This window comes from Neoarius graeffei, chromosome 3 (genome assembly GCF_027579695.1).
Source record: "Neoarius graeffei isolate fNeoGra1 chromosome 3, fNeoGra1.pri, whole genome shotgun sequence".
Lineage (NCBI taxonomy): Eukaryota > Metazoa > Chordata > Actinopteri > Siluriformes > Ariidae > Neoarius > Neoarius graeffei.
In genome coordinates this window covers 105,317,859-105,345,263 of record NC_083571.1, presented here as the reverse complement: position 1 = coordinate 105,345,263, position 27,405 = coordinate 105,317,859, and the positions used below count along the sequence as shown (strand labels likewise).

The following is a 27,405-nucleotide window of genomic DNA, read 5'->3' as shown; positions in this document are numbered from 1 at the left end:
TTTTTGTTTTTTTTTTAGGCTACGTTTACATTACGTCGAATCAGCGGATCATCAGATTAACGTTCTTAAAACGATTCGCGTTTACACTAAAACCGTTAGCCGTGCACACAGCAACACCAATACACGGATACGCTCGGCTCCGCAGGCATCCTGCGCTCCAAATCGCTCCGCCCTGAACAGCGAGTGCCCTCTGGAGGGTGCGCACTCCGGCCCTGCGCAGCTCACACAGCGCGCGAGTGAAGTGCACAAGCCACGATTCGTGACTGAGCCGCTGTGTGTGTGATCCCAGCGCATATCACTTACCACTTGCAAGTGGAAGGATGGCAAGCCTAAAGACAATCATAACTACACAATGGGCAGTATTTGCATCAGTATTTGCAGTATTTTCATACTTTTATACTCTTTAATGAAAGGTGATACAAGGCGGAAGTCCGCGCCGTTCGTCAGCAGTTGCGTCACGTGACCAACGCCAGCGAATCAGGAAGGTGGATGTCACAGTGACGTTGTCCAATGAGGACGCCAGCTAGAGCTCAGCACAGTGTATTCGCGTATCTCAATGTTTACACAGCACCGGACCAGATATGATCTAGATTGAATACGTGGACGCTGGCGGATTCCTGTTTCCCGGCTTTTCCAGGTGGTTTAATGTAAACGGACAGTGCATCCGCGAAGAAAACGAGACAGATACGGTCTAATGTAAACGTAGCCTTAGGTGGTTTGCCCTGGTTTTCATTGCTCTGTATCTCTTGCCTGATGGCAAAAGCTGGAAGAGACAATGACCGGGGTGTGAAGAGTCTTTTGAAATGTCCATCGCTTTCCTGCGGCATCTGGAGGTGTAAATCTGTTCCAGGGTGGGGAGAGGGCAGCCTATTGTTTTCTCTGCTGCCCTAACGACCCTGTGGAGCGCCTTCTTCTCTGAGGATGTGCAGCTGCCGTACCATACACATAGTCCGTATGTGAGCACACTCTCTATGGAGCAGTGATGGAAGGCCCGGAGCAGATTTTGGGGGAGACGGTTCTTTCTGAGGATTCTCAGAAAGTACAGTCTCTACTGCACCTTCTTCAACAGCTCCTTGGTGTTGGCACTCCAGGTGAGGTTGTTCTCCAGCCCAATGCCGAGAAACCTGAACCTCTCCACACAGGCCCCGCCGATGATGAGTGGGTGTCAGTTTTGTTTTTCCTAAAGTCAATAACCAGCTCCTTTGTTTTGGTGGTGTTGAGGAGCAGATTGTTGACTTTGCACCACTCTGACAGCCGCTCCACCTCGTCCCTGTACGCCAGCTCGCCCGAGATGAGTCCGACCACGGTCGTGTCATCTGCAAACTATACAATATTTGATTACTTTTTACTTGTAACGGACAGTAACAATTTTATCCAAAATAGTTTTTCCTGCCTTAGTCAATTTATTTCCATTTCACATGCATGCAGCTGTTGTAAAGTTCAGTGCGTTTGTGTAGAACTCTCTCTGTCTGTAGGTTCATTACTCGATAATGTAGAAATCATAAAATAGAAATCTATAACAAAGTTTGTATGCAGAAAACAATAGAGTGCCAAGACTTTTGCACAGTACTGTGTTTGAGAATGTTTATACATCTTTTTTTTCATCATCCACCTCTAGGTTTAAAGAAAAAAACCTGCACTGCGTCATGACAGACAGGATAATGTTTTGAGTTTAAAATTGTTTGGTGTAGAGGTTGTGGGTGTTTTATACAGACCTGGCAACCTGTAACTGAATCAGTGCAGCTGGTCTGTCGCGTTCTTTTTTTTTTTTTCTTTTTTTAAACCTAGAGGTGGATGATATAACCAAAAAAAAAACCCCGATATATAAATATTTTGCACAGGACTGTGTTCCTCTGATAACAGAAACAAAGCTCCAGCTCTCTCTGCTCTTAATCTGTTCTGTTTTCAGGATTTATCGCGCATGTCGCTCCTTGTTAAGTTTTTTTTTTTTTTTTTTTTTTTTTAATGCCCGAGTAGTTTGAAACCAATCTGGGTTTTCTGTGTCGAATAAGGAAGCGGCTTCACCTGTAAGAAAATCAAACACTTTCATGAAGGCGCTAACTCGAATGCGAGCGGGGGGGAAAAAATAGAAAGATTCTTAAGCAAACCCTTCCATCCTCACTTCTGACTTTTTTGTGTTTTTGTAAAATACATTTTAAATACAATCGTGAATTTTTCTGGAGTTTTCAGGCTGAGCTCCTTTGTTCATATTCTTTAGCCACTCATTTCCTCGTTGTTCTTGAAGTATTTGCTCCTAATTAACATTTTTTTTTATAGTGGGGAGACGGTAATGCCTTTTATCTGTTTCTCTGTTTGAACAAACGAAAACGGCGCAAAAATGAACCATACCGAAGACAGATTAAGCCTTGCTTGCATGAAAGACGGTGTCTGTCTGACCCCGGCTGTAATTATCACGTGATGCATGACGTCATGCACAAGAGGTCTATAAACAGTATGCGTACCATGCTACAACAGCGGGGGTGTATAAAATAACTTGCAAAGCAGTAAATGAAACCGAGACTAAGAAAACAGCCAAAACATAATGGTGGATACATAATGAAGGACGCTTTTAGGAACTGAAATAAAAGATCAAAAAGCCTAATTTTTGTGGTGCTAGTTCGTAACATTCCAACTTGCCCGGTCAGGCATGTCGGGGACATATCCCACTTGCCCGAATGCACGTTTCACTTGCCCCGGGCAATCGGGCAGTCCTTAATGTTGATCCCTGGGTTTGAGCTGACAGAAAGGCTACAGTAACTCAGATAACCACTCTGTACATTTGTGGTGAGCAGAAAAGTATCTCAGGATGCACATGTCGAACCTTGAGACAGATGGGCTGGAACAGGAGAAGACTATGTCGAGTTCCACTTCTGTCAGGCAAGAACAAAGCTGAGGCTGCTCACCAAAACTGGACAGTTGAAGATGAGAAGAACGTAGCCTGGTCTGATGAATCATGATTTCTCTTGAGGCACACAGATGGTTGGCCCTAACCAGATGAATCCATGCCTTGTTCAGGCTGGTGGAGGTGGTGTAGGGAATGTTTTCTTGGCACGCTTCAGGTCCGTTAATACTTGAATGCCACAGCATATTTGAGTATTGTTGCTGACCATGTGCATCCATTCACCATTTGGTCGCCGTTTACCCATCTTCGAATGGCTAATTCCAGCGTGATCATACACCAAGTCATAAAGCAAAAGTCATCTCAAACTGGTTTCAGAACAACGAGTTCAGTGTTCTTCAGTGACCTTCCCAGTCACTGGATCTGAATCTAATAGAACACCCTTTGGAATGTGGTAGAACAGGAGCATGAAATTGTGCCTAATGATTTGCAGGAATCGTTTGATGCACTCATGTCAACATGGACCAGAATCTCAAAGGAATGTTTCTAATATCTTATGGAATCCATGCCACAAATAATTGAGGCCGTTTTTGAGAGCAAAGTGAGGCTCTACCTAGTACTGCTATTGTGTTACTAATAAAGTGCTCAATGATTGTGACTAGACGTTGTCAGAATCCGAATTAGGCCTGCTGTTATTCTGTGAATGATTATATAGATTATTTAAAAATAATCAGCTTTATGGGCAAACCACTTTGCTATGTGGTGTTGGAGAAGCAACACCAAATCACTTTGCTAGTGGTGTTGGAGAAGAGGACACTGGCCTTCCCACCCTCTACATGAGGAGCTGATCAGCCACAGGAGCACGTTCAGTAAACGGCTGATTCTTCCACGCTGCACAACTGAGAGACGCAGGAAATCATTCCTACCTGTTGCAGTCAAGCTGTACAATGCCACTGTATAACTGTGAAACACTGTCTTACCATGTATACTGTATATACTTCACTCAGGTGCAAAATATATAGAGGAATCATTTTTTTTATATATATATGAGTGATTCCACGCTTAGGGGTACTGAAATGGGGACATGAACTTATTTTTAAAAATTCACCTAAAACCATTTCTTTTTTTACCATCAGGTCACAAAACATGTAATCTTTAATGAATGATATGTTAAAAGATAACTTTAATTTTCTGAGATGTAATAAAAACATATTTATATGCCAAAGTCAAGCCTATGAGTTCCAAAATGATGTCTGTTCCATTACTTCTGTTACGATTGTCCATCTCGCGTCTGTTACAAATTAATTACAATCTCGCTATATACCATGTTAATCTTATTGAAAGAATGTGTATGTTTATTCTACTACACACGTTTATTAATTATATTTGCTAAAACATCACCTTCCTATTTTCAAAAAGTAATTCTACATTGTTAAAATTGAGAATATATATGTCCACAACACTTCTGTTACGTTCTGACTTTGGCATATAAATATGTTTTTATTACATCTCAGAAAATTAAAATGATATCTTTTAACATATCATTCATTAAAGATTACATGTTTTGTGACCTGATGGTAAAAAAAGAAATGGTTTTAGGTGAATTTTTAAAAATAAGTTCATGTCCCCATTTCAGTACCCATAAGCGTGGAATCACTACATATATACAATTTTATTTTTATTCTTTTTTAGGCGATTTCATCTTCTATTTTCAAACATGTTTACTACTTCTCTGATTGAGGAGCTTTGTAGCAAATTTGAATTTCCCTCCGGGGATTAATAAAGTAATTCTGATGATATTTACACATCAGTTAAAATATTTAAATAATATTGACTGGCGAAGACGAGTAGCTGAATGGAATATATCTGATATGCCATGAAAAAAGCCAGTCATTATTATTGTCATTATTATTATTATTATTATTATTATTATAATACATTCAATGGAACGATTATAGATTTTACAAAAAGTTAAGCACGGGGTGGGGGGGGCGGTGTAACTTATCAATACTGAATGCCGATTCTGATCGAATGCAATTCAATGTTCATGTACCAAGTCAAAGTTCTAGCAATAAAAATGGTACAAGTCCAAAAAGCCTGAACAACAACCCAACTTGTATACAAGCTACAGTTAGGTCCATATCTTTTTGGACACTGACACAAATTTTCTTTTTTTACCTGTTTACTGAAACATATTCAAGTTATAGTTAGATAATGGAAATAGACATAAAGTCCAGACTTTCAGCTTTCATTTGAGGGTATCCACATTAAAATTGGATGAAGGGTTTAGGAGTTTCAGCTCCTTAACATGCACCACCCTGTTTTTAAAGGGACCAAAAAGTAATTGGACAATTGACTCAAAGGCTATTTCATGGGCAGGTGTGGGCAATTCCTTCGTTATGTCATTCTCAATTAAGCAGATAAAAGGCCTGGAGTTGATTTGAGGTGTGGTGCTTGCATTTGGAAGATTTTGCTGTGAAGAAAACATGCAGTCAAAGGAGCTTTCCATGCAGGTGAAACAAGCCATCCTTAAGCTGTGAAAACAGGGAAAAAAAACCATCCGAGAAATTGCTACAATAATAGGAATGGCAAAATCTACAGTTTGGTACATCCTGAGAAAGAAAGCAAGCACTGGTGAACTCATCAATGCAAAAAGACCTGGACGCCCACAGAAGACACCAGTGGTGGATGATCGCAGAATAATTTCCATGGTGAAGAGAAACCCCTTCACAACAGCCAACCAAGTGAACAACACTCTCCAGGAAGTAGGCGTATCAATATCCAAATCTACCATAAAGAGAAGACTGCATGAAAGTAAATACAGAGGGTTCACTGCACGGTGCAAGCCACTCATAAGCCTCAAGAATAAAAAGGCTAGATTGGACTTTGCTAAAAAAACATCTAAAAAAGCCAGCACAGTTCTGGAAGAACATTCTTTGGACAGATGAAACCAAGATCAACCTCTACCAGAATGATGGCAAGAAAAAAGTATGGCGAAGGCGTGGTACAGCTCATGATCCAAAGCATACCACATCATCTGTAAAACACAGCGGAGGCAGTGTGATTGCTTGGGCATGCATGGCTGCCAGTGGCACTGGGTCACTAGTGTTTATTGATGATGTGACACAGGACAGAAGCAGCCGGATGAATTCTGAGGTATTCAGAGACATACTGTGTGCTCAAATCCAGCCAAACTGATTGGTCGGCGTTTCATAATGCAGATGGACAGTGACCCAAAACATAAAGCCAAAGCAACCCAGGAGTTTATTAAAGCAAAGAAGTGGAATATTCTTGAATGGCCAAGTCAGCCACCTGATCTCAACCCAATTGAGCATGCATTTCACTTGTTAAAGACTAAACTTCAGACAGAAAGGCCCACAAACAAACAGCAACTGAAAACCGCTGCAGTAAAGACCTGGCAGAGCATTAAAAAGGAGGAAACACAGCGTCTGGTCATGTCCATGAGTTCAAGACTTCAGGCAGTCATTGCCAACAAAGGGTTTTCAACCAAGTATTAGAAATGAACATTTTATTTACAATTATTTAATTTGTCCAATTACTTTTGAGCCCCTGAAATGGATTGTGTTTAAAAAATGCTTTAGTTCCTCACATTTGTATGCAATCATTTTGTTCAACCCACTGAATTAAAGCTGAAAGTCTGAACTTCAACTGCATCTGAATTGTTTTGTTCACAATTCATTGTGGTAATGTACAGAACCAAAATTAGAAAAATGTCTCTGTCCAAATATTTATGGACCTAACTGTATATCCAGGTTGACGGTTCAAGTTCAAAGTTACCTTTGGTCGTAGTTAATTGTTAGATTGCAGTTGTTCAAAACAAAAGGGCTTTGCTGAGTGAAGTCCACAAATGAAGTCTTCTTGTAAAAGTCTCCGTCACTTTTCCTCACCTCCAAGTAGAACTTTGACAATATTTGATTGATAATTTGCTATTGCTCTCTTTTCCAGTTTTTCGATGTCCGTTGGTCTGTTTTTCTCTTGTAAATATGCGTGAAGAATGCGTGACGTTTTTGCAGCCTATCGGGTGTTCAGCGCGTCTGTCTCTTTTAAATCTTCCGCTTTTAACGGAGCAAACCTCGCGGCCATGTTTGTGCACAGACTGTCAGTCACTCACTAGCGTGAAAGTTTTACATCTCCGTGTCTCTTTTCCAGTTTTTCGATGTCCGTTGGTATGTTTTTGCTTTTGTAAATATGCATGAAGATGAAGTTTTGGTAGCCTTTCAGGCGTTCAGCACGTCTTTTCAGTTTATTTATTTAGTGCTTAAACCGAGCACTGGAGTAGCCTCGTCTTCTCTCTCTCCCGGCGGACAAATAAATGATTGTGCGCATTTGCAACAGAAAAGTTTTGTCATTGGGTCTTCGCGTGTGATTTTGTGTTGTCTTGACAACGTACAATATTGCACGCTCATTCTCCATTGTGGAGAGTGGCGTAATACATGGAGGAGGAGGAGGATGATAAATTACATTTATATAGCGCCTTTCTCAAACTCATAATCGCTTTACATAGGTCAAAGAAAACAAAGGATAAGCAATATGATGATAATATTGCATGCCATCAATAAACCCACTAGAAGGGAACAGAATACATGTTTTTATTCCATGGAAAAAGTGGCCTGTATGTATAATAATAATTATTTTTGAACACCGATCAGTTTCTAGTCTGTTATAATTCATTCTCTCTCTCTCTCTTTCTTTCTCAGGTGTGGTTGAGCAGCTGCAGAACAGTTTCCAAGCTCTTTGTGGCTCGGCTTCAGAGCAGCAGGTTTCTCCGCCATCCACCTTCCTCTTCCTTTGGGGAGACGAGGACGGAGCTGATGGACCCAGTCTCCGCCACAAGTGCCTGGACTGTCTGCTGACGAAAAAGAAAAAAAGATGGCACCTTGTCAACCGTAAATATTGGCACACTGACTTGAGGAAGTGCCATAAAAGGTACTGCACAAACATTTAAATGTTAAAGAAAAGTTGTATTCAGAAAAATGGCTGACTTTCGAGCGGTTTGTGAATAGTTTGAGGGAGTGTTCTGTGTTGTACTGACTGTCCAGCGCATAGGTCGCGTTAACCGACAATTGTCCGTCATTGACGGATTTTTTTTTTTTTAGCTATGACGGAAAAATCTGAAGGCCGTCGGTCATTTTGACGGATGTTTACCGTTACCATTACCAATAACAATAATAGCCTAATAATAAAACATAATGAAACACACAATTGAAATGATTGGCAAGTTGTGGCAGAGTTTTCTTACATACAGTATACATAGTCTTCACTGCCGTCACTTTCAATCTGAGCCGACGTTGCGGCAGTCTTGATGTTCAGTGCATAGGCTGCTCATGTATACACTGTAGCCACTGCGCAAGGCTGTTCCCCCCCATCGCGCTCCTCACCGCGCTCTGACTTTTCTAACCACTAGCACAGTGAGATGGATTAATGTTTCCCTTCTCTGCAGAAGACACGTCATTTTTGCTATTAAAAAAAGAGATGCATTGGGTTGTTTGTGTCGTTTCCCTGCCTGTACAATAGCGCTCGTTTAGGCTAGTTGTTTTCTTGTTTTTAAAATGAAACAAATGTCGATTTATTGTATTCTTCCCCAGCAAGCTTAGGAACATCACTGCTCGAATATCTGCTAAACTATCATTTTAATGAGAGCACAGGTAGACAAACTAACATTTAAACATAGCTTCGTTTTATTTAAGACCTTCCGTGTCAGGTTCCAGGCTCCGCGGGGTGCAGAAAGACCGCATGCTGCAGGATTTCCTCCCTATGAAGAGAGTACTAGCAGGGTCGGGAAATCCAACTTTCAGAGGCTCTTGCCGGCTTCTGATCACTTCCCTGGGAGAAACGTTTCCCGACTTCAGAACTTTGGCTGAAGTGGCGCTGGTTATTCCAGTCTCCAGTGTCGCAGCAGAGCGTGGGTTCAGCCTTCAGAATAAAATTAAAACGTCAATGAGAAGTCGTCTGTCCGAGGCAAAGACGCAAAATTTAATGACGATTGCCTCGGCAGCAGTCTCCGTTGACAACTTTGATTATGCACAAGCGAGCTCCCAATTTAAATCCATGCGGGCCAGAAGGAAGGTTTGAGCTCACGGCACGCAAACAGGTCAAATTAGATCGTCACTTAAATCGTTGTAGTGGACTGTTCATATTTGAACTGCAGTTGTCTTGCTACGTTGTAAAATAACATTGTTCATATGCCCGTTAAGGCACAACAGCCGCAATGTTTTTAGCGGAGGGAAAATGGATTCACAAGTGACCGAACGTCAGAATCTCTGTTCATCTTTTTGCATCATAAATACATAAATAAATGATTAAATAATACAAGCTTGTTCTGTGAATTAATTTTTAAATGAAAATGAGTCCATGAAAACACAAGTTATTAAATATATAGCATTTATAGCCTATATACATTGTCATTTAAAAGTTAAAATAAAATGACAGATAATAACGGACGATGACGGAATTTTTACGACCCTGTCCGTCAAAATGACGGACAATGAAAAAGTCTAACGCAGCCACTGGTGATATCCAGCGTGATACTAATCGATGTTACTAATGTGTGTTGCTGTTTGAGACATGAAGGAGGCACAACTTTTATACTAAAGCTTAGGGGCTTATTTAAAAAGATGTGTAGATGTACGATTGTTTCCTAAACATTCGTTTGATTTTATAAAATATCTATCCACGCTAAATTAGCTACAGCAGGAGTCCGAGTGAATTCAAACTGCTGCGTTTCTACACTGTAAAAAAAGAATAGTTGAGAATACTTGAAATTTCAAGGCAACCGTCTGCATTAAGAATTTTATGTTTTGCCAACGATGTGCCCATGATAATCCAAACAATGATAACACTTATCTTTATTAAGAATTCTTAATTAAGTCAATTTTCAATTCCTCATTCTGCCAACATAGATTTCTCTTTTTGCTGAACAGTGGCATTCACAGTAGTACAAAAAGGCAATTGAGGTTATCGCAATTTTTTTACATTTATTGGATAGGACAGTGTAGAGACAGGAAATGAGCAGGAGGGAGAGACGGGGAAATGACCTCGGGTCAGAATCAAACCCAGGTCCCTGGATTTATGGTATGGCGCCTTATACACCTGAGCCATGACAACATGAACTTCAACTGGAGAGAGAACCACATTGCCCAGCCCTTGCATTTGGGAGAGGAAACCCCGTGTCTTGGTCATTAAGAGCATGCGCTGAATAAACACCTGTGGCAATTATGTATTTTCAATTCAGATTATTCACTATTGTATATTTACACATCATTGAGGTGCACCCTATCAGTTTGATGTGGATTTTTCTGTTCGTTAATAATTATTCATATTTTCTTGTCCATTCAATTGTGAATATGGAATTATTTGAACAAAGCGTAATTCTATTTTTTACAGTGTATGGCAACCATAATGTCTTGTCTGTCAAGTTAAATGGTAATGTAATAATCATTTCACAATCCTAACGGCTAGAGACGTTATGTTTTTCGTATTTTATTCATGACGGTATATTCGCACCCTGCCTATTGATTTGGTTACTCATGCCTTGACCTGAACATGAAGGTTTTTACTAGGAGCACATGGCTATAGTTATTGGTGAAGAAATAGTATAATTGTTTTCGTGCTAAGTGTAAATGAACAACATTGTTTAGTTGAATAAATAAGCTAATAAATGGTCTTGCCATTTGGACTCGTGAATGATGATTTAAAAATGTCATTGTGTCTGTGCAGTCTGTGTGGAAACCATTTCTGGGCGCTGGAGCCTACTTTGCCCAGGATGTATATGTGGTTGTTGGGATTCTTCTCTTTCATGCTGGGTGTTAAAGACGCGCAGCTGCACAGCGTAGTCGTCTGGGTGGAGCGACGCTTACTGACACGGCTGGGCCGCAAAGAAACACCAGAAAACCTCAGTGAATGAAGACGGATGCTGTGCGGTTGAAAGGTTTCTTCGTTTTCTTGTGTGCCTGAACAGTCACTGCCTGCTGTTACACATGAACAGTGTGTGATGCAACCTTTGTAAGGTTTACAATCTGTACAGTTTTATATAACCATTTCTTTTTTTTTTTTTTATTCAATAAACGGTTGAAATGGAATATTTGTGTATTTACACTGATTTCTAAAATCTAAAGCAAAATAAATATCCACTGCCTGTCGCACTAACTGAAACACTCAGATACTTGCTGGATGTGCGCAAGAAGAATTATTGTTATTCCCCGCTGTCTGAAAGGCCCAAAGGGGGATTATGTCGTGGTGATATCCGTCCCGTCCCTCCCTCACTCGAAGCGTGCTCACCTTCTGAAATCAACTCCGCTCACAATTTGTGGAGGAATTTCACAAAACTTGGCAGGATTCTTTGTTCTATGTCTGTAAAACGCATATTGTAATTTCATTAAATTGGGTCACATTTTTAGCCTGGCAAGCCAGACTAAATGTGAATATTTAGTCTGGCCTCGATCCGTAGACATTTCCGAAGCGGGTAGGAGGAACAAACCGCTGTCTTTCAAACTGTCTCTGTGCGTATAGGCCAACGCTCTGACCAATTGTGACGTAGTCAGAGCGACAGAAAGCAGTGGGGGAGACCTGGAAATAAATAATTTTTCAAAATGCGTATTAATTAATAAACAGGTTCTAGATATTAAGAAGTTTGGAGATAATGACCACAAGTTTGGAGTCTGTACCACATACACTCATTTTTTTCCAAGTGTTTTTCAAGGGTTTGCTTAAACTGTTTTTGAGAGTTTTTATTTAGTGGTGTTTGGTGAAATAATTTCCCTTAAATTTAAAATAACGGGAAAATAAGAAACAATCAAAAAGTAATGTTTCAAAGCTGTTTATTAATTCTTCGTACTGCACAAACTAGCCCCATCCTTTTGGCTACGAGCGGAGCCAGCTGGTAGATCAGACTTTTGCCATAGCCGGTCGGCAAAACAGCGAAAACGTCCTTCTTGAAAAGGAATGAGCGGAGAGCCTCTTCCTGCTCATGTTTCAATGAAAACTCCAAGTCTAATTCTTCTAAAACTGATTCCAAAGCGGAGTCAAACGCGCGCTGTTCACTAGCCGTAGCCATCTTTCCTGTTGTGCTTTCTCCAGCGTCGCGCAGCTTTGTCGTCACTCCTGCAAAAGCCCGCCCAAAGAATCCAAACAAAAACCTTGCGTTGTGATTGGCGGGCACGATTTGATGCCCGGGGTGTTTTTGTTTATATGGTGCGAGGCTAGACCCATTCGCGAGGCAAAAAATATTTTTGGCCGCTAGGCGGGTGGGTCTAGTTTACTAGGCTATCATGTTTTACCAGAGTTACAGCCCCTGATTAACAAAATTTATAATTTGACAATTTCATAAGTGTTTTTTCCTTCTGAAATCAACTCCGCTCACAATTTTTGGAGGAATTTCACCAAACTTGGCAGGATTCTTTGTTCTATGTCTGTAATACGCATATTGTAATTTCGTTAAATTCGGTCACATTTTACCAGAGTTACAGCCCCTGATTAACAAAATTATAATTTGACAATTTCATGAGTGTGTTTTCCTTCTGAAATCAACTCCTCTCGCAGTTTGTGGAGGAATTTCACCAAACTTGGCAAAAGGCTTTATCATTAGTACGCATATTATTTTGTTCAATTCGGTCGCATTTTACCAGAGTTCCAGCCCTTGATTAACAACCTTGCACTCACAATTTCCTGAAGGTGTGCTCGCCTTCTGACATCAACTCCTCTCACAATTTTTGGACGAATTTCTCGAAGCTTGGCAAAAGGCCTTGTTATATGACGGTAATACGCATACTGCGATTTAATTTCGTTTGTGAAAATTTTACCAGAGTTTTGACCCTTGATTTAAATAACTAGTACTTTGACAATTTCATGAGGGTGTACGTTCTTCTGAAATCAACTCCTCTGACAATTTGTGGAGGAATTTCACCAAACTTGGCAAAAGGTTTTGTTATATGACAGTTATACACGTATTGAAATTTTGTTTAATTTGGGCAAATTTTTCCCAGAGTTATGCCCTCGATTATTAACAAACTTGCACTTTGGCAATTTCAGCAAGGCGTGCTTGCTTTCTGAAATCAACTTCCCTCATAATTTTTATTATCCCCCGTTGGCTGAAAGGCTTGAAGAGGGATTATGTCGTGGTGATGTCCGTCCCGGGAAGGGTACTCACCTTCTGAAATCAACTCCTCTTAACAATTTTTGGAGGAATTTTACGAACCTTGACAGGATTTTGTTGTATGTTGGTAATACGCATATTGCAATTTCGTTCAATCCAGTCGCATTTTACCAGAGTTATGGCCGAGTAGCTAGCGGGGGAGCTTGTGCTCTCAGAGCACTCTTGTTCCTTTTGATGTACAGGAGAGTGGAAGATACGCTGATCGTTGTAAACAGATCTTACTTCAAGTTTATGAATGATTGATTGTAAAGAACCCTTTATATACACTACCTGGCCAAAAAAGTCACCATTTGGATTTAAATAAGCAAATACTTAAGAGCCTTTGACTGGAAAATTACTGCAGTGATTGTGTTTTGGGCTGACCGCAGTTCTTTTAACCCTAACTGATGTAGTGAGTAGCTTCTTGTTTTTATGTCGGAAGATGCAACCCGTGGTTGTGGAAAAGATGCTACCGTGTTTCAGAAGGGTCAAATTATTGGCCTGCATCAAGCAAAGAAAACTAAGGAGATTGCTGAAATACCTGGACTTGGGTTAAGAACTGTCCGATGCATTATTAAAACCTGGAAGGGTTGTGGTGAACCGTCAACTTTGTTGAAGAAATGTGGAAGAAAAAAATCATGACTGACTGTGATCAGAGCTCACAAACACTTGAAGTCGAATTGAAAAAGAACCAATAGTAAAACTCAGCTATGTTTAATAGCGAAAGTAAGGGCATTGCCACACACAATGTGATGAGAACTCAGAGGATTGGGACTAAACAGCTGTGTGGCCGTACAGTTAGTGAAGATACCGTAATCAGAAGAAAAGGCTTCAGTTTGCTAGGGAGCATCATGCATAATGGTCGCTGTACAAGCCTCGGAAGGCAGTGTCATGATCTAGGGTTGCTTCAGTTGGTCAGGTCGAGTCTCAGCAACATAGGCGGTTTTAAACGGGGGCCAGGGGGGGCCAGTGCCCCTGTAAAATTGCTCCTGGCCCCTGTTGTGGCCCCTGTGCTGAACAGATAATAAGCTTTATTAATTTCGACGTGCGCTGGCTCAAAGATCGGAACTGACATGACAGAGTGTTCTACATGGACTCCTTATAGCGCTACACGCAAGAAAGACCCACAGCAGCGCGAATTGTAAACTTCGGACGTGAGAGATAACAGCAGCTGCAGCCCTGCAAGAACTAGGCTATTGCAAAGAGGCGAAGGTAAGGAAAATTATTCAATTTTGTAACATCAGTGTTTGCACATATCCGTGTTTTACTGTTGTTGTTCACTACAATAATAAATCCGTTTTATTGCACTTTCTTAAAAGTGCGTTGCACAGCAATAAGTAGCCTAACTTAATATTTTTGGGAAATGGGTAAAATAACCGACAGTGTTTAACCTGCTTGTAAAACTCGAATGGCCTTGTGATATGTAGAGGCTACATTCCTCTCCGTTTACTTTTTAATATAGGCCTACTGTAGGCTATCATCATGAAAAGGAGCAAGAAGGACATTATGTCCTTTTTTGCCCCTATTAGCAAAAAGCAACATAGAGAGAGTAAGGAAGATGAAGATTATGAAAGAGGAGAGAGAGCCAGAGATGGAGAGAGAGCCAGAGGTGGTGGTTGGAGAGGTGGAAAGTGAGGCATCTGAAAGGCAATCGGAGAGTGAGGATGAAGACATTCAGGATCAGATTGAGGGACAGAATGAGGGACAACCCAACGAGTCATTGGGACAACCAGATTCACCATGCATATCAAGTACAGCACCATCAGGTTTGTGATGTTGAACAAATGTATGTGTGTGAGCAGTGTTGGCCTACAATTCATATAGCCTACCCTGAAAGTGTGAAGTCTGAATAATAATTAATAAATATAAAATATAAATAATAGATATAATAATAAATTAATAAATGAATAATGATAAATGCATGTTCTCAGTAGCACTCTCATATTTACTGTATTCATCTTTCTCCAGATATCAGCAAGTGCTTGGACGACACTCCAGTGCAGCCACGTCTGAAGAAAAGGTTCATTGTATGCAAAAATAGAAATCTTATTTTACAAAAAAAGAGAAACATGGTTTTAAGATTTATTGAGCACAATTTATTTTATGTTTAGGCTATTGAGACAGAATGTTTATCTCATTGTATTTATGCTCAATGTATTTTGCTTTGGTTTTAAATAAACTAAACTAAACATTTTGAACGCTTAAATATTGCCATGTTTTGTCCATATGTGCCCCCCTGAAAAAACACTGGCCCCACCTCGGCCCCCCTAGTAATTTTGGTCTAGAACCGCCACTGCTCAGCAACGTTATGTATGTAATGGAAATTTCTAATAAACACTTCGGAACGCTTAGCAGTTGTCTTTTCAGTCATTTATTATAGTAGATCCTATATAAAATAGGAAAGAGAAGAATAGAAGAAGACACCACTTCAGTGATGCCGAGAGGACGCGCACTCTGAGTTGTGTTTTAGTGGCTGTTATCTATTATACTCTAAAGGCATTCGCTTACTGCTTGCATCTTCACGTGATTGGCTCAAGATTTTCTATGAAGCTTTGTTAAAGCGTGCACCTGGCGTGCTCTGGTATGTGCAGGCAGATGCGAGTTAGGGAGAGCTCAAGCTCCCTGCTTATCACCACCGAGGTCAGGAAAGGTGGTTACATCATGAGAAGATGCGTAGTTAGGACGAACTCAAGCACCCTGCTCATTACCACCAAGGCCACAGAAAAGCGATTACAACATTGGAAAAAACATCTTTCTCAGTATATTAGGCCACTTGAGCTCAACACACAAACACAGAGAATAGGAATGTTCATCCACTAAATTTCCCTCACATGTAGCAATAAAATGAAGTCAGCTGACGACCTGAATGTGCTGAATGACCAGGTTATCGTCACAACGGATTTTTTTTTCTTCCCCGATGGTACAGGCATAAAATTAGGGCTCGAATTGTGAAAGAGTGGTTTAGGGGGCATGAGGAATCATTTTCACGCATGGATTAGTCACCACAGAGTTCTGACCTTAACCCTGCTGAAAATCTCTGGGATGTGCTGGAGAAGACTTTACAGGGTGGTTTGACTCTCGTCAGCGAAACATTAATGCAGCTCTGGGTGGAAACAGATGTTGTGATGTTGCATAAAATTGTTGAAACAATGCCACAGTGAAAGTGCACCATAATCAAAACCAAAGGCGGTGCAATGAAATATTGGTGTGTCTGTCTGTCAGGCTTGTAATACTTGGAGTTCAGGACTCGGACTCGGGTCCCGACTCGTGCCCTAATTTTAAGGGCTCTTGACTTGGACTTGAGCACTGATGACTCGGACTCGTGCATTAACTGCATTCGGACTCGTAAATTGGAGACGAGGACTTGGATTTTTTTCTTTATTTTTTTTGTAACATGCCATAATAATTTGGCATAAGATATTTATATCTACATTAATTTTTATACCAATGTTGTGCAAGAGAATGCACATTCACCTGTTCATATGTCATGTTCAGGAACAAACTAACGTTAATGGCGCTAAAATGCCTGGAGAGAACGCCCCTAGGATTGTCCGCTTTGCTTATACAGACTTCTCGTGCAGTGAGAAAAAATGCACTGCTACGTGTTCCATATGTAGAAGAACTATCGAGGAGACGACGGGGACAACCTCGAACTTCAATCGTCATTTGGCGAGACTCCACCCAGAGAAGGAAGTCATACGCTATGTTCATTGCTCTGTTGATAGTGGGCGGGGCTTGCTTGCTGACCGATGAACTAGCTAGTGTTAACCCTCTCTCATGTTATTTGTCCTGTTGATAGTGGGCGGGGCTTGCTGAGTGATGAACAAGCTTTTTATCTGTAGCCTGTTCACTAAAATGGGGCAGTCGAGCAGGAACGTTAGTCCAACACAGTAGCAGAGACAGTTTCACATGAAGGCAGCAACAGCCACCGTCAAATGGTGCAGTTTGAGTCTTGTTCTCGGACTTGAACGCTGAGGACTCGAAACTGGACTCGGACTCGAGGTTTAGTGACTCAACTACAACAGTGTGTGTGTGAGATTTTTTTTTTTTTTGGACCAGGCAGTTTATTTCAGTCAGGTACAAACTTGGTCCTGGAATAATACATTTGAATCTCTGTTAAGGGATATGAATCTCATCTGTAGCCGCTTTATCCTGTTCTACAGGGTCGCAGGCAAGCTGGAGCCTATCCCAGCTGACTACGGGCGAAAGGCGGGGTACACCCTGGACAAGTCGCCAGGTCATCACAGGGCTGACACATAGACACAGACAACCATTCACACTCACATTCACACCTACGCTCAATTTAGAGTCACCAGTTAACCTAACCTGCATGTCTTTGGACTGTGGGGGAAACCGGAGCACCCGGAGGAAACCCACGCGGACACGGGGAGAACATGCAAACTCCACACAGAAAGGCCCCCATCAGCCACTGGGCTCGAACCCAGAACTTTCTTGCTGTGAGGTGACAGTGCTAACCACCATGCCGCCCTGGAAAATACATGTTCCTCCAGAGAGTCCAGAACATGCACTATTCTTATAATTTGGTGTGTCGGAAGTATAATTTAGGGCCCGAAATTAGCTTTGGCATTGAAGATACAGTATGTGGTTCACACAGGAGCAGCCACTTGGCTCTGTAGTGCAGTGCACAAACCAAAGATACACAGTGATTCATAAGCTGACCTTCATCCATCAGGTCAGTCATGGTCAGCTAAATCCCACGTCATGGTGGAGATATGATCTTGTGTGGTGGCACGGTGGTGTAGTGGTTAGCACGGTCGCCTCATAGCAAGAAGGTCCTGGGTTCAAGCCCAGCAGCTGGCGAGGACCTTTCTGTGTGGAGTTTGCATGTGCTCCGGTTTCCCCGACAGTCCAAAGACATGCCGGTTAGGCTAATTGGTGGCTCTAAAATGACCGTTGGTGTGAATGGTTGTTTGTCTCTGTGTGTCAGCCCTGTGATGACCTGGCGACTTGTCCAGGGTGTACCCCGCCTTTCGCCCGTAGTCAGCTGGGATAGGCTCCAGCTTGCCTGCAACCCTATACAAGATAAGTGGCTACAGATAATGGATGGATGGATGATCTGAAAACACAATAATTCAATACGAAGCCCAGTTTAAAAACTCCACCAATAAGCTTTGATCTCTTATTGATGGTTATTCCAAAATGTATTTAACAGCCTGGCGGCACGGCGGTGTAGTGGTTAGCGCTGTCGCCTCACAGCAAGAAGGTCCTGGGTTCGAGCCCCGGGGCCGGCGAGGGCCTTTCTGTGTGGAGTTTGCATGTTCTCCCCGTGTCTGCGTGGGTTTCCTCCGGGTGCTCCGGTTTCCCCCACAGTCCAAAGACATGCAGGTTAGGTTAACTGGTGACTCTAAATTGACCGTAGGTGTGAATGTGAGTGTGAATGGTTGTCTGTGTCTATGTGTCAGCCCTGTGATGACCTGGCGACTTGTCCAGGGTGTACCCCGCCTTTCGCCCGTAGTCAGCTGGGATAGGCTCCAGCTTGCCTGCGACCCTATACAAGATAAGTGGCTACAGATGATGGATGATCTGAAAACACAATAATTCAATACGAATCCCAGTTTAAAAACTCCACCAATAAGTTTTGATCTCTTATTGATGGTTATTCCAAAATGTATTTAACAGCCTTAAATTCTTCATCGCACGTGGCAACATTTTCAGGCTGCTGATGGATTTATGGTGCGGGAAATGTTTTCTTGGTACACCTTGGGATACCAATCAAGCATGATATAAATCTAACAGCCTACTGTATATAACTATTGCTGCTGACCATGAGCATCCCTTGATGGCTACAATTTACCCATCTTGTAATGGCTATTTATGATCATTCACATCACAAAACTCGGGTCATCTCAAGCTGGTTCCATGAACATAATGAGTCCAATGTACTTTAATGGACTCCTAAGTCACCAGATCTACATCCAGTAGAGCACTTCTGGGATGTGATGGTACAGGAGATGCATGAATATCTTCAGCAATTATGTGGCGCAATCAGTGTTGTAGTCGAGTCACTAAACCTCGAGTCCGAGTCCAGTCTCGAGTCCCCAGTGTTCAAGTCCATGTCATTAAAGAAAATTTCGAGTCGAGTCCAAGAACAAGGCTCCATCTGCACCATTTGACGGTGGCTGTGTCGGACTAACGTTACTGCTCGACTGCCCCATTTTAGTGAACAGGCTACAGATAAAAAGCTTGTTCATTGCTCAGCAAGCCCCGCCCACTATCAACAGGGCAGATAACATGAGAGAAGGTTAACACTAGCTAGTTTATCGCTCAGCAAGCAAGCCCCGCCCACTATCAACAGAGCAATGAACATGGTGCGTCCCTTCCTTCTCTGGGTGGAGTCTTGCCAAATGACGATTGAAGTTCGAGGTTGTCCCCGTCGTCTCCTCGATAGTTCTTTTACATATCGTACACATAGCAGTGCATTTTTTTCCCACTGCACGAGAAGTCTGTATAAGCAAAGCGGCGTTCTCTCCAGGCACGCCATTTAGCGCCATTAACGTTAGTTTGTTCCTGAACGTGACTGTGCATTCTCTTGCACGACGCTAGTATAAAAATTAATGTAGATATAAATATCTTATGCCAAACTGTTATGGCGTGTTACAAAAAATAAAGAAAAAATCCGACTCCTCATCTCCAATTTACAAGTCCGAATGCAGTGAGTCCAAGTCCGAGTCAAGTCATGAGTCCTTAAAATTAGGGCACGAGTTGGACTCGAGTCCGAGTCCTGCAAGCCTGGGTGCAATCATGTCAATATGAACCTGAATCCCAAAGGAATGTTTCAAAAACTTTGCAGAATCCATACCACAAAGAATTGAACCTCTTCTGAGAAACCAAACCAACCAAACGCTCACGCTGCCTGTAGTTACTACTATTGGCCATTAGGGGGAGACGGTCACCTCATTTAAGAGCTATTAAGAAATTCTTTTGTCCTGTTGCTTTTAATCTTAAGCCATTATCCATAATAAAATACCTTATAGTAAAATGTTACTCAAGTTCGTCCATGAAACAAGAAAGAAAGTCTTTTCATACAAAATTATGCTTTCATGTATTTCCTACATTCCAGTTCTGCTTGCCTTAAAAGGAAATGTTTTTTTCTTTTTCTTTGTTCTCTGAGATCTTTGTCTTTTTATTTTAGGCCGAGGAGGGTGAGGGGTCTCGTCTCTGTCTGTCTGCACACATCCACCCACATGGAGGAGGAGGAGCAGGCTGAGAGAACACTCACCGTACACAATCGCTCAGTATTTCTGTATAAAAAACACACAGCATTTCACTTAGCAAAGAGTTCAAGCTATATTCCAGGGTTTATGTTCAACTGTTCCGATAGAAGCTTCGGGGCAGTTATTGAATTCCATCAATAAGTTTTATAACATGCACAACTATGCAACGATAACAATAAAGTTCTTTGGACTAAAGCAGACATGAGAAGATGTCTTATGAAAGAGAGTTCTTATCTAACCAACGTCTTATCTAACACTGGAGCAACACAGTAAATAAAATCCAGTTACCTCCCATTGCCAACAGGTTTCGAGTTATCCAAGTGCCATCAGACCCACACAATAACATCAGTCACCTAAATGCAAAGTCTAGTTCATCTGAAAAGGACATTTTATACACGTTTAGAGTAATCTACAAAAATAATTTGACTTTAGAATTCATGAAAGCATCCTTTTACATACAGTGTCTTGCAAAAGTATTCATCCCCCTTGGTGTTTGTCCCGTTTTGTCGCATTACAAGCTGGAATTAAGATGGATTTTTGGAGGGTTAGCACCATTTGATTTACACAACACTTTAAAGGTGCACATTGTTGTTTTATTGTGACACAAACAATAAATAAGTTGGAAAAAAAAAACAGAAATCTGGAGTGTGCATAGGTATTCACCCCCCAAAGTCAATACTTTATAGAGCCAGCTTTTGCTACAATTCCAGCTGCAAGTCTCTTGGGGTATGTCTGTATTAGCTTAGCACATCTGGCCACTGGGATTTTTGCCCATTCCTCAAGGCAAAACTGCTTCAACTCCTTCAAGTTAGATGGGTTGCGTTGGTGTACAGCAATCTTCAAGTTATGCCACAGATTCTCAATTGGATTGAGGTCTGGGCTTTGATTAGGCCATTCCAAGACATTTAAATGTTTCCCTTTAAACCACTCCAGTGTAGCTTTAGCGGTATGTTTAGGGTCATTATCCTGCTGGACTGTGAACCTTTGTCTCAGTCTCAAACCTCTGGCTGACTCAAACAGGTTTTCCTCCAGAATTGCTCTGTATTTAGTGCCATCCATCTTTCCTTCAGTCCTGACCAGCTTTCCTGTCCCTGCAGATGAAAAATATCCCCACAGCATGATGCTGCCACCACCATGCTTCACTGTAGGGATGGTGTTCTCAGGGTGTTGGGTTTGCGCCACACATGGCGTTTCCCATGATGGCCCAAAAGATCAATTTTAGTCTTATTTGACCAGAGAATGGAAGAATCTTCTTCCATGTGTTTGGGGAGTCTGCCACATACTGTTGGGCAAACTCCAAATGTGATTTTTTTAAGCAGTGGCTTTTTTTCTGGCCACTCTTCTATAAAGCCCCGCTCTGTGGAGTGTATGGCTTAAAACGGTCCTATGGACAGATTCTCCGCTGTGGATCTTTGCAGCTCCTTCAGTGTTATCTTTGTTGCATCTCTGATTAATGCCCTCCTTGCCCGGTCTGTGAGTTTTGGTGGGTGGCCTTCTCTTGTCAGGTTTGTAGTGGTGACATATTCTTTCCATTTTGCGATAATGGATTTAATGGTGCCCCTTGGGATATTCAAAGTTTGGGATATTTTTTATAACCCAACCCTGATCTATACTTCTCCACAACTTTGTCTTTAACCTGTTTGGAGGCTCCTTGGTTTTCATGTTGCTTGCTTAGTAGTGTAGCAGAGTCAGGGTCCTTCCAGAACAGGTTGATTTATACAGACATCATGTGGCACTTTGATTGCACACAGGTGAATCTTAATCAACTAATTATGTGACTTATGAAGTGAATTGGTTGGACCAGCTCTTATTTAGGGGTTTCATACGAAAGGAGGTGAATACTTATGCACACTCCAGATTTCTGTTTTTTCATCTTAATTATTGTTTGTGGGCGGCACGGTGGTGTAGTGGTTAGCGCTGTCGCCTCACAGCAAGAAGGTCCTGGGTTCGAGCCCCGGGGCTGGCGAGGGCCTTTCTGTGCAGAGTTTGCATGTTCTCCCCGTGTCCGCGTGGGTTTCCTCCGGGTGCTCCGGTTTCCCCCACAGTCCAAAGACATGCAGGTTAGGTTAACTGGTGACTCTAAATTGACCGTAGGTGTGAATGTGAGTGTGAATGGTTGTCTGTGTCGATGTGTCAGCCCTGTGATGACCTGGCGACTTGTCCAGGGTGTACCCCGCCTTTCGCCTGTAGTCAGCTGGGATAGGCTCCAGCTTGCCTGCGACCCTGTAGAACAGGATAAAGCGGCTACAGATGATGAGATGAGATTATTGTTTGTGTCACAATAATAAAAAAAAAACCAAAACAATGCGCACCTTTAAAGTGGTAGGCATGTTGTGTAAATCAAATGGTGCTAACCCTCCAAAAATCCATTTTAATTCCAGCTTGTAACGTGACAAAACAGGACAAACACCAAGGGGGATGAATACTTTTGCAAGACACTGTATTTCTTATAATTTATCATTCAATCACATTCACGATTGCCTTTAGACTTCCATGATGAATTACTTTTCAGTAAACAGATCTTGTGCTCTTTGCTTACGATGTGTCATATGTCCTAAAATGGAAAGGAGTGTTAGGATCTCTTCTTAACTCCAGTCCTACCCTGCTCAGTTTCACTTTTTTCTCCTCCTCCAAAAAACCTGATCCCACTCATTAGCTAATGATCAAAGCCTTTGTGCAGTATATCAAATGTGTTCGAGGAGGAAGAACTTGAACCTGTGCAGGCAGGGCAGTGTCTCCCTGGTACTGGAGCCGAGAACCCTGACCTAAAGGATAAATGAGACTGTAGCATTGGAAGATCCAAAGTTTCATGTAGACATCATGAGCTCAAATTCCACGCCTGCAGTGCAGTATCAAGTGTGATTCTGTACTTCAGCTTAATTGCTTACTCATCAAATATCTGTAAAAGTGACATCATGGTTGCTATGCTTTCCATTATCATGGCTGTATACGCTCTTCACACTGGTGTTTATCATCAGGACAGTTATCAGTTCCCTTCTCAGGTCCAGATCCCTCTAGAAGCTTCTGATGATCCAGAGTCGCTCGGCTTCTTATTAATATCCGACTCTGGGGCCATATTACACCTGTACTTCAAACTCGTAACTGGCTCCCTATGAAAGACTGTATTCAGTTCAAGGTTATTCTTCTAGTTTATAGAGCCCCTAAAGATCTTAAAGAAAATATCTCGCAAATAAACAAATTGAGCTGAAAGTCGATCTTTGTCTGTCCTTCATAAAAAACAAAAAAGCTGCATGTTGAATTTGTTCTTAACGATATAATCACAAAAGTGATGAAAATACATGGACAGGACTGTTTTTTTTTTGTCAGGGAGGCCGCCATAACGCCATCATGCATGATGTCGTTTTCGGCGAGCACAGTGGACATGTACAAGTGCATGGTATACTATATTATAGCACAACCCCGATTCCAAAAAAGTTGGGACAAATTGTAAATAAAAACGGAATGCAATAATTTACAAATCTCAAAAACTGATATTGTATTCACAATAAAACATAGACAACATATCAAATGTCGAAAGTGAGACATTTTGAAATTTCATGCCAAATATTGGCTCATTTGAAATTTCATGACAGCAACACACCTCAAAAAAGTTGGGACAGGGGCAATAAGAGGCTGGGAAAGTTAAAGGTACAAAAAAGGAACAGCTGGAGGACCAAATTGCAACTCATTAGGTCAGTTGGCAATAGGTCATTAACATGACTGGGTATAAAAAGAGCATCTTGGAGTGGCAGCGGCTCTCAGAAGTAAAGATGGGAAGAGGATCACCAATCCCCCTAATTCTGCGCCGACAAATAGTGGAGCAATATCAGAAAGGAGTTCGACAGTGTAAAATTGCAAAGAGTTTGAACATATCGTCATCTACAGTGCATAATATCAAAAGATTCAGAGAATCTGGAAGAATCTCTGTGTGTAAGGGTCAAGGCCGGAAAACCATACTGGGTGCCCGTGATCTTCGGGCCCTTAGACGGCACTGCATCACATACAGGCATGCTTCTGTATTGGAAATCACAAAATGGGCTCAGGAATATTTCCAGAGAACATTATCTGTGAACACAATTCACCATGCCATCCGCCGTTGCCAGCTAAAACTCTATAGTTCAAAGAAGAAGCCGTATCTAAACATGATCCAGAAGCGCAGACGTCTTCTCTGGGCCAAGGCTCATTTAAAATGGACTGTGGCAAAGTGGAAAACTGTTCTGTGGTCAGACGAATCAAAATTTGAAGTTCTTTATGGAAATCAGGGACGCCGTGTCATTCGGACTAAAGAGGAGAAGGATGACCCAAGTTGTTATCAGCGCTCAGTTCAGAAGCCTGCATCTCTGATGGTATGGGGTTGCATTAGTGCGTGTGGCATGGGCAGCTTACACATCTGGAAAGACACCATCACTGCTGAAAGGTATATCCAGGTTCTAGAGCAACATATGCTACCATCCAGACGACGTCTCTTTCAGGGAAGACCTTGCATTTTCCAACATGACAAGGCCAAACCACATACTGCATCAATTACAGCATCATGGCTGCGTAGAAGAAGGGTCCGGGTACTGAACTGGCCAGCCTGCAGTCCAGATCTTTCACCCATAGAAAACATTTGGCGCATCATAAAACGGAAGATACGACAAAAAAGACCTAAGACAGTTGAGCAACTAGAATCCTACATTAGACAAGAATGGGTTAACATTCCTATCCCTAAACTTGAGCAACTTGTCTCCTCAGTCCCCAGACGTTTACAGACTGTTGTAAAGAGAAAAGGGGATGTCTCACAGTGGGAAACATGGCCTTGTCCCAACTTTTTTGAGATGTCTTGTCATGAAATTTAAAATCACCTAATTTTTCTCTTTAAATGATACATTTTCTCAGTTTAAACATTTGATATGTCATCTATGTTCTATTCTGAATAAAATATGGAATTTTGAATCTTCCACATCATTGCATTCCATTTTTATTTACAATTTGTACTTTGTCCCAACTTTTTTGGAATCAGGGCTGTCTAGCATGACTTCTCGGTCAATTTGTTTGCATTTCTCTACAAAAATTATGGCAATGCAGTATTAGAAAAGGAATCAAAATAAAGTAGTGGCTAGCTTATTGCTTGTTTATTTAAAAAAAACAATTTTTTACCTGCTTATTTTCTATCCGTTTAACGCGTGACACGGTATGTTGTCGTGCTGCTGGTGTTTTATGGCGAAACAAAGTCGGGATCACATCTGGCTTCAGTCGTCGTTTCTGCCTCGTGTCTCGCTTCTTCCCAGTGATTTTTTTTCATACAAGTCCACCACAAATCCACAATCTTCTGTAAAATGCTCACTGCGCAATTTGCTGCTTTTTCCAGTAGTAAACTTTTCTCGCTTTACTTGATGAAGCCACTCGGCCAAATGTCTTGGTTCCAGGATGGAATGAGGAAGACGTGCGGAATCCGACGTCATGCAGTACCACACTTGTTTTCGTCTCCTAATCCATCCATCCAGCCAATGTATCTGGCTAATCCAGGATGGTAAAGCCTGGGGAAATGGCCCAATGGACTGATGTTACAACTTTAACATGTTTTTTAAGCTAAAGTCCACTTAATTTTCTTTGTCGAGAACATCTTGTATTAATGTATAATGACATTTCATAACCCCGTAATTTCAAAATTTCCTGATTTAATTGCTTTAAAGCTTGTTTCTAACTATCTGACCTTCACCTTCCCTACCAAACCTCCTGCCCTCTTTGAGTTTCCTCTTATATCTTGCTTGCATCTATCCTTCATAGCATCTTCAGTCTTTTCTTTGGCATTACCTTGACTCTGGAATTCTCTCACAGTCAAACAGTTCCACAAAGTCACTCCTTGTAAGATGAAGTATAGCCTCCTGTTCACTGTTCCGTCCCTGTGTGCATTCTGCATCGTCTAGGCCAGAAGTTTTCAAACTTTTTGGAACTAGGGACCACTTTAACTGTAAAGATAATTCCAAGGACCCCTTCAGTATTTCCAAGACAGAATTTCCAGGACAGAACACTTTCGGCCCAAGTGACGACATTTATAGGACTTCTTGTTTTTGAGTTAATGAGGTTTGGATTAAATCCATTCTATTCAATCGACCAGTCAAACAGGCTAACGAGACAGTCAATGACGGTGTAACTCACTCCGGCCCCGTCTAGTCCAGAAGGAATGATCTAAAGTGGGCCACCTTGCGAAAGAAATTTTGCAAGCTGTATACACTATATACAGACGTGATATCCACCCTAGGAATACCAACCTATTTGCCAGAAAGAATCCAAAACGGCAAGGAATTGACATTTTTGTTGAACTGCTGATTAAGGCTTAATTAGTCCATAACTTCATTAATAATAATTGTAATTCAGCAAATCTGGGTAGAAGTTACATGCACCCTAGATAGCCCTACCTTCACGCCAGAAAGAATCAAAATCGGTGAAGAATTCACGGAGAAGAAGCGATTTGTGTGGAAACTGCTCGTTAGGGCTTAATTACTCCATATCTTCATTATTAATTGCAATTATGCAAATTTGGGTAGAAGCCATATGCACCCCAGGAAGTCCGACCTTCCTGCCAAAAAGAATACAAATCAGTGAAGAATTGAGAGAGAAGAAGTGATTTTCGTGAAATGTGGACGATGTCAGACGGATGACAGACAACACATGATGACATAAGCTCATCACCTGTCGGCCGGATGAGCTGCTGATGATAAAGAAAGAAAGCACAACTTTATTCATCACACACTTGTGAAATTCCTCTCTGCATTTAACCCATCTGAAGTAGTGAACACACACATGCAAGCAATGGGCGCATGCGCATACCCAGAGCAGTGGGCAGCCATGCCAACAGCACCCAGTCGGGAGCTAGGTGCCTCGCTCAAGGGCACCCCAGCCCAAGGCCGTCCCATATCAACCTAACCGCATGTATTTGGACTGTGGAGGAAACCGGAGCAAACCCATGCAGACATGGGGAGAACATGCAGAGTCCACACAGAGAGGCACCCCACCGGCCGCTGGGCTTGAACCCAGAACCTTCTTCCTGTGAGGCGACCATGCTAACCACTTTGCCGCCCTTGAGATACTAGATGGTTTAGACATCGACCTATTCGAAGGCATTGTGAGATTTCAGAAAATACACTGGATTTTCTGATTTTCTACACTATGCTTTCAGATACGGTTATAAAATGTCA

General features: G+C 41.8%; 1 protein-coding gene across 4 annotated transcripts in view; it reads left to right on the top strand.

The window, feature by feature from the left end:
- taf1b (TATA box binding protein (Tbp)-associated factor, RNA polymerase I, B) overlaps nt 1-15,340 on the top strand; it is a 73,409-nt gene extending 58,069 nt beyond the window's left edge. The window contains exons 14-16 of one of the 4 annotated variants that reach the window (XR_009654398.1): nt 7,558-7,786; nt 10,577-14,201; nt 14,958-15,340. Coding sequence is in view for 1 of the 4 variants with exons in the window: in XM_060917845.1 (XP_060773828.1) it covers nt 7,558-7,786; nt 10,577-10,763 (416 nt within the window). In the remaining 3 variants the exon portion in view is untranslated. Of the gene's footprint in view, nt 1-7,557; nt 7,787-10,576 lie in introns of all 4 variants that reach the window. The other 3 variants (XR_009654397.1, XR_009654396.1, XM_060917845.1) reach the window with 3 other exon arrangements.
- The last annotated feature ends 12,065 nt before the right edge of the window (nt 15,341-27,405 follow it).